The sequence below is a fragment of the Ipomoea nil genome, unplaced genomic scaffold, assembly GCF_001879475.1.
Source record: "Ipomoea nil cultivar Tokyo-kokei standard unplaced genomic scaffold, Asagao_1.1 scaffold2928, whole genome shotgun sequence".
Taxonomy (NCBI): Eukaryota; Viridiplantae; Streptophyta; class Magnoliopsida; order Solanales; family Convolvulaceae; genus Ipomoea; species Ipomoea nil.
In genome coordinates, this window is record NW_017619356.1 from 1468037 (window position 1) to 1476302 (window position 8266).

General features: G+C 51.5%; 1 protein-coding gene across 1 annotated transcript; it reads right to left on the minus strand.

Annotated features, from left to right (window-relative positions):
* Nucleotides 1-3272: 3272 nt before the first annotated feature.
* On the minus strand, nucleotides 3273-3749 carry LOC109162260 (putative protein TPRXL). Its single transcript, XM_019310980.1, has one exon. The coding sequence runs from the start codon at nucleotides 3747-3749 to the stop codon at nucleotides 3273-3275; it is 477 nt and encodes a 158-aa protein (XP_019166525.1).
* Nucleotides 3750-8266: the final 4517 nt, after the last annotated feature.

Below are 8266 nucleotides of genomic sequence, written 5' to 3' on the forward strand. Positions count from 1 at the left end.
GTTGGAAGACATCGGGGGAAATTGGGCGGATGAGCTCGACCGGGTCCTATGGGCTTATCGAACTACGCAAAGACGGGCGACGGGAGAAAGGCCATTTTCCCTAGCATACGGCTTTGAAGCCAAGGTTTCGATAGAAGTCGTGGAACCCACCCACCGAGTCCACAACTATTTTGATGAGGAGAATGAGGAAAGCCTTAAAATTGAGAAGAACTTCCTGGAGGAAAGAAGAGAGGCCGCACACGACCGGATGGTGGAATATCAGCAAGCCGTGAAGAGGTATGGTGATCGAAGGATTCGCCCACGAACCTTTCAGGTCCGCGATCTCGTGTTACAGGACCGACAGGCGAGTCAGCCTACGGAAGGGGGTGAATTCGCGATCAAATGGGAAGGACCGTATCACATTGCAGCCGTGGTCCAAGCCGGTACCTACAAGCTGGAGACCCTAGAGGGAAAGCCCGTGGACCGAATCTGGAATGTCATCCACTAGAAAAAGTTTTACCAATAAAAGGTTAGTCGTGTACGAGTATCCGAATTTCAAAACTTAAATAAAAGAACGCCAGTTACCACCGATTAACGCCTTCCATTCGGCGAGAAGATATGGGAAACAAGGGCCCAGACCCTTAGTCGTTTCCGTGAAAAAGCCAAAAGGAGTCGCCTCGACTGAGGGACTTGGCGAGAAATTAAAGAAACAACGGGGCACTGACCCAAAACCGTTTCTATGAAAAGAAAAAGTCTAAGGAGTCGTCTCGACTGAGGGACTCGGTAAGAAGAGATGGGAAACAAGGGCCCAGACCCATAGTCGTTTCCGTGAAAAAGCCAAAAGGAGTCGCCTCGACTGAGGGACTCGGCGAGAAATTAATGAAACAACGGGGCACTGACCCTAAACCATTTCTAAGAAAAGAAAAAGCCTAAGGAGTCGCCTCAACTGAGGGACTCGGCCAGAAGAGATAGGAAACAACACCCAGACCCTTAGTCGTTTCCGTGAAAAAGCCAAAAGGATTCGCCTCGACTAAGGGACTCGGCGAGAAATTAAAGAAACAACGGGGCACTAAAACTAAACCGTTTCGAAGAAAAGAAAAAGCCTAAGGAATCGCCTCGACTGAGGGACTCGGTGAGAAGAGATGGGAAACAAGGGCCCAAGCCCTTAATTGTTTCCGTGAAAAAGCCAAAAGGAGTCGCCTCGACTGAGGGACTCGGCGAGAAATTAATGAAACAATGGGGCACTGACCCTAAACCGTTTCTAAGAAAAGAAAAAGCCTAAGGATTCGCCTCGACTGAGGGACTCGGTGAGAAGAGATGGGAAACAAGGGCCCAGACCCTTAGTCGTTTCCGTGAAAAGGCCAAGAGGAGTCGCCTCGACTAAGGGACTCGGCAGGGTATTAGACCGCTCCAAGTATCGAAAAAGAGGAGAAGTCGTCCGGATCACAGGAATTCAACAACATGGAAGAGTCCAAGGCCTTAAGTTATTTTTTAGGGGCTAAGATCAAAATGAAGATAAAAGCAGTCGGAAGAAACAAAAAAAGGAATTTCATTAATGAAGTACCCAAGAGGGGGGCCAGCCCTTACAAAAGAGGGCTACCAAAAGGAAAACCCTAAACTCCGGGGGAGGGGGTGTCGACATCAACTCCCTCGACCTGAGCATCCGCCGTTGGTCCAGCTGGAAGAGCAGGTGAGGGGTCTTCTGCCTGGGAAGACGGCTCCGTAAGCTCAGAAGGTCCCGCCACAGGAAGAGCTGCCGGATCCGCAGTCGACACGGGCTCATCAGTCGCCGACAGAGGATCCAGTACTGGCTTGAGGCCCCAGCCCTCGGGGGTAAAGGCGGAGTCGCGGGCCATCAGGGCATCATGAATTTCCATCTAGGCCTCGCAAAAACCCAGACGATAGTCGCGCTCGCCCAAGTCCAAGAGATAATCATCTCCTTCCGGCGTCGCCAGCCACTCCTTGGCGATATCCTTTTGTCGAGCCACCACCGCCGCCTTCACATCCGCTTCAAAGGCCGCCGACTTCTTGTAATCCTCCACTGAAGTGGTGGCAATCGTCGCGACCATGTCCCGCTCCTCCTCCCATTGACGAGTGACCCTCAAAAACTCAGAGGTGTGCACCTCCACCGATCTGGCATGCACAACCTGCTCTTCCTGACGGGCCTCCTCTGTTTGGCACAAGCGAGTGGTAAGAGATTGCAGTGCAGCCTTGTACCCCCTCAGTCGTTTACTCAGCTCCATCTGGAAGGTGAGATTCAGCAATACAGGAAAAGTTAGATGATGAAAATGAAAAAGAAGAAGCAAGGAGTCGGAACACTTACGCGGTACGACTGGCGGAGTGAGGCCTCCAGGATGTACTCATCCTGCATCAAGCTGGTCATCTCCACGTTCTTAGGCAGAAGGACGTGGTCGGCCCAAGTCTGGACAGAAGAGCTGCCTTGCCAGATCTGGGCATTCTCATCCAACTCGATGCCTAACCGGATCCTCTTCGGAGCTGGCGCGTGACTGCTCTGTCGGCCGTTTAGAGCTCGGGCTCTTAGAAGAAGGCGGAGGTGGCTGCCTGGAAGGCGAAGCGACCGGAGACGGCGTCAATTCCACCACAGTCCGTGGTGGCGGAGGAGTCGACCTCGAAGCCGGAGAAGGCAGAGACGAGGAAGCAGCAGCGGCGCGTGAGGCGCGTTGAGATAGCCGGCGCCTCATCTTTTCAGCTCTGTCAGCCATCTCTGGAGTGGGAGCGGCGGCTTCGTCGGAACTGGTGGAGTCGGAGTCCTAAGTACCTGTGAAAGGAAGGAAAAAGTGTATGTACTCCCAGTCGGAGCAAAAAGGCACAGAGGAAAACAGGAAAAAGAAGGACATTGGAGAACTACCTAAGGTGGCCGCGCCGTTTGGCAGCAAGCCCCGTTTTGCCATGACTCGGACCCGAGACCAGTACTTAACGGAGTACGGCCCCCAGCTCTTCAAGAAATCGCCACCCTGGATTGCATCTTGGGTGAAGACGGCGCGCCGAGAGCAGGGCTTGAACAGGGCTGCCGCCCACAGGGTCGGAAAGGTGAAAGAAGAGAAAGAAGGACGAACGAAAAAATAAAAGGGCTTCCAGTCCTTAAAGGAGTCGGAAAGACCCTCGAGGAGCTGTCGCCCAGGACAGGCGGCAATTTGGACGAAGCTCGGCGAGTGTGAGCCGACCTTATTCACGGTGAACAGATACCAGAAAAGGTCTAGATCCGGCTCACAAAGCCACCAATGGCAGAGGTTGATGAAGCAGGTGAGAAGACGGTGAGAGTTGGGTACTAACTAACCCGAAACGAGGTTGTAATGGCGGTAGAAAAGGGAGAGGAACGGACACAGAGGCACTCGGAAGCCAAAGGCAACCGAGTGCAGGTGAATACCCACGCAGCCCTCCGGCGGGTCATAGATATGCCGGTTTTTTGGAGCGAAGACGAGGGCCGAAGGCCCAAAAAGGAAGCGGGCCATTTCTAGGTCCGCCGCAGAGATTTGCGACGGACGCCCTTCCGGCCGGACGATGGAGTCAGACTTGCCTCGCGGCCGTCCTGCGCCATCAGGAAGAGCCGCCACCGTCGTGAGAGGCGCCGAACTCAGAGGAGTAACTGCCTCCGAAGAAAAGGGGGTCGGCTGAGAAGGAGACGCCGATGGGAAACCTGACGGAATCTCCATTCGGCGAGGACTTGAAGAAGAAGAAGAAGACGAAGACGTCGACGCGGGGGTTCCCGCCGAGCGACGGGAAGAAGAAGAGTCAGAGGAGGAAGACATTACCAACCTAAGGGTGCTAACGGAGAAAGAACGCGGAGAAGATCGAAGAGTCTTGTGCTGAGTTTTTGAGAATTCGAAGAAAGTGGGAAGAAGAGGGAAGAAGACAAGTATTTAAAGGGGTGAGAATCCCAAAGGGCGACCAGTGTCACCCTCTCATTGGAGAAGAAAAGGGTGACGAGAGGTGAAAGGACGCCGCATTTAATGCCTAGGAAATCGGAGTGACGGTTCAGGCCTAGGGTTAGCCTGCAAGCGGCGCGTCTACCCTAGGCTAGAACCGGGTAGCGGTGGCCCGGCCTAGTAACTGGAAGCCCATTGTAGGCCCTGGCCTCTGGGCCCACCGGATGTGGACCATAAGCTTCCAGAAGGACCCAGCGAAACCTGGCCAGTTTTAGCTCAGTTGGCACAAGCAACGTTTGTGAAAAGATCCGAGTCCCGGAGTCGGACAATCGGGGAGAACCAGGAGTCGATCAACGAATATACAGAGATGAGGAAAAACATTTCAAGCAGATAAAAGGACAAACAGTTTATTTGAAAAACAACAAAGGCCTAAGACTCGGCCGAATACAAAGTACAAAGGAAAAGAAGGATCATGGCTTGGCTTCCTCCTCCTCTGACGGACGAGCAGGGGGAGGACCCTCCAAGAAGTGCTGAGGGCGGAAAGGTGGAGGACTCGGCTCAGGATCCAGCACCTCGTCCAGATACACGGCTGGCTTCCCATCATCAATCATCTACAAAGGCCTCTCCAAGGCACTCGGAGGCATGGCTACGCCAAAAAGAGGAGGAACCTCCCACACCTCCTCCTCCTCCGGGCTTGGGTCGTCCACCACCGGTTCCAGCTTGTCATCAGCCGGCTCCACGGGGACCAGATCCAGCATATCTGGGGACACCACGATGGGATCAGAGCTTGAGTTGCCCACCAGATATCCACCGTTGGCCAGCCTCTTCTGCCTTAGCTCTTCCAGGCGAGCATGCTCCTTGTTGCGAATGGAGAAGCGACGATCGCCGACTCTGTAGCTCATGACCAAAGGTCTATGAACAGAAGTGGTATGGGTCACCAGCATAAGAGGCCTTTATATAGCCTCAGAAGGGCGAATACCTAGGTGAAGATCATGGAGCTGATAATAACTGTCGTAATCAGGCCAGATTAGACGGGAGGCAAGAATCTTTGTTAGGGGGTAGTTCCATCAAATCCGCTCGAGAAGAGTGAGATTCACACGTTGAACTGAAAAAGATAGATTCACCAAAGATACGGGGAATATTGCAGGTATCAGACTGAAAAGGGCCTGACAACGTGGCCGACTCCCAAACCAGTCGGCTGGAAGAGTAGGATGGGTGCCATAAAGAATTAAGAAACAAAGCCCTCCAAGATAAGAACGTAATTTTATTTATAAAAGATGGGAAATACACAAAATAAGGAGCTTATTACATCACAAATAAATAAGAAATGCTCTTATATAGCCCCCCGGAAATACGAAAACAAATCTTGGCCGTGGCCGTCACTCGCCGAGAGAAGAAGAGTCGCTCCCAAAGAACGTCTCCCCCGATGGTCTAGTGGGAGATGGACAGAAGGTATCCCAAAAGACTGGCATGATTGGTGGCACCACCGGCTCCTCATCATCCGGGTACATTTCTAGATACCGAACAAAATCGGCATCAGTTATCAGGCCCGTAGCAGGCCCATCCAAGTCATCAAGCAGAATGGAGAAGGTCATATGAAAGGTCAACTGTTCGGGGACGGCCACCTCCACGAAGGACCCATCCTGAGCAGTCACCCTGGCGGTAGCCGGGGGCGGCGGATTGAGTGAAGTCGGAACATTCTCCGCTCGAGTTCGGGTAGGCGGCTGTGGAATAGAAGAAGTAGCGCCGGTGGGGGACCGCTGAGAAGCCGGTCGAGGAACCATCTTCTTGTTCTCCCTCTCGGGCCGGGTCCGCTTGGAAGGTAGAGGGCGTCGAGGAGACCCGAAGTCGATCCGCTTTCCCTTCAAAGGCGAGCGACCCATGGCTGATCAGTGAGATGATGCGTAGAGAAAAAGAGGCTATTTATAGGAGCCATGCGGAGCTAGGAGAATCCCAACGGCTCCGTTGAATCCGGGAAGATAGCAGAGGATCCGGACGTTACGAGGTTTCTTTAAGACGGAGATCCGGTGATGGAGAGAACGGTCAGTTACAACTTTCCCAAACCCTGATTAGTGGACCGGGTATGAGAAAGTGAGGGACTAGTTGATGGGGTGAGAACCCCGGCCCAAGAAGATGGGCCCAAGAGAGGAGTCCAAGGAAGAAGATGTGGGCCAGTAGCGAAAGAAGCCCAGTGGAAAGCTTGGGCGGAGTCCAGGAGTCGGCCCAGGCCTGAGCACGGATAGAGACTCAACCCTAAGCCGTTAAGGAACATTGAAGAGCTTCATTTAAGAAGACTCTGCCCAGAGAGCCATTGAAAGGCGTTCCAGCGTAGCTTTTAAGTCGGTCCAAGAGCCGTTGGAGGCATTCAAAGCAGGACTCGGTCAAGCAAGCGGTTATGAGTCCATAGAGCCATTGGCCGGTTCGGTAACGGCGCCCAATGGCTTAGTAATTGTAATTAGCCTTAAAAACAATGATTAATGTACTTCAAGTCGGACGGAGAGGAGCCTACTATATAAAGGCCTCTCCACCCTTGTAATCCAGGCGAGTCCATGCCCAGTGAATAAGAAACACTCACTCTAGCTATTATTTCGACTACTCTTCCATTGCTAAAAAGCTTTGTAAAAGGTGAATCCACCAACCAATGTTGTGTTGGACCTCCCTGTGCCTGAAAACCCAAAAACCAACAGTTATTATATAAAATAATGCTATATATTTATTTACCAAGAATTTTATTAACACCATGAATATATATATATATATATATATATATATATATATATATATATATATATATATATATATAGTGCAGTTCAGGTGTGAACTTTGCCTAAAGTGGACGTGTGAACTCTTATCTGCCGTCCGATCGTGGGTGATGTACGGTTTCAAGTGGAGGTGCAGCGCTTACGGTGCGCGTGCGTGGCACACTATCTATTACACTGTACAATAGCGTAAGGAGTCCTAATTGACCGAACCCTATTATTCTAATCGCACTATCTATTACGGTGTCTATTACACTGCACTAGACCTCCAGACCCGAAGTCTACTCGTAGGGAACTTCACTGTAACACTCGTCGGTGACCTTATTCGAATGCTCGTGCGATCATGGCGAAGTCAATTGGTGGACGTCGGTTGAAGCGGGGGAGTAACGCCGTTCAATTACCGCCAATGATTCCGCCTTCAGCCGGTTCCCGTAGGCGTGCGTTCGAGTCGCGGCGGTCACTGCGGCATGCTCCGGCGGCAGGGGGACGGGGCGATTTTGACAGGTCGGCGTCAGGGGTGGCTTCCAGAGTTGCTGCACGGAGGAGATCGGCGCTACAGGCATGTCATGCAGGTGAGTTCGCTGTTCGGGGGGGGGGGGAGTGGTGATAGCTCTTTTGGGTTTTGGGTATTTCCAAGTTATGAAAATCGCATTGTAAGGCTATAATATAGTTATGGGTTTTGATTATGCTCTGGGTCAGTAATGGCAGAGACTTAGAGCTATTGTTAATGAGAGCAGAATGCATAAAAAGAATTCATATAGCTAATCTGAACCTGGCTTCTTCAAAATTATCAAATCGGATCATTTGGCTATAGTGCATGTTTTCTAGAGCACCCAACTAAGTAGCAGTCTTGTTTGCTTTAACAGAAATACTGGAACAAGAAAAAGAGGGTAATGTTATGAGCAAAGAGCCAAGTGCTAAGAGGATCTTGTACATAAAGTAGTAAACTAGAAATTAAATACATCACAGCCTGATTAGAATAATTTCAGCAGTAACTGTCCTAAATGTGGTGTTATTGAATAGCTACACCTAGAGCATCCATATCAGTATAGCTTTTGGGAGGGGTTTTATTAGTTTTTGAAAGTGTTTCTATTCGTTTGTTGTTGGGTACAGGCTGTGATGGCCACCAGGTAGTCCTGGTAAGTGGCGATGAAAGCGGGACGAATGATGAGTTCCATACCTTGTCGCTGGTGTTGGATAGGGGCGTTGCGCTTGAGCTAATGCGCGTGCAGCGATTGCCGACGAGCCAGATCAATATGTGGGGGGCGCCGAAGGGTCTTGTAAACCTCGTGGAAGGGTTGACTCAGAGGCAAAGGGACGATGTTGTGAGCTTTGGCCTTGGTGCGCTTTTGGGACTACAGATTACGGAGGTCCCGCTCCAGTTGGGGCATTGGTTGGTCACAAATTTTGACCCGTCTAGATTGAGGATCAATCTGGCGGGTGGTCGCTACATTGCAGTCACCAAGGAGGATGTCACGGTGGTCCTTGTCATGCCGGATGTAGAACGGGATAGTTAACTGGTTAGCCCGGAGTGGCGAGCCTGGAGGGACGAGGTAAACCAACGTAGGGAGAGGATCACGGTTAAAGCGTTGTGTGAACGGGTGCAACAGTTGCTAGACGGGGGCCCGTGGTTCAAATTGC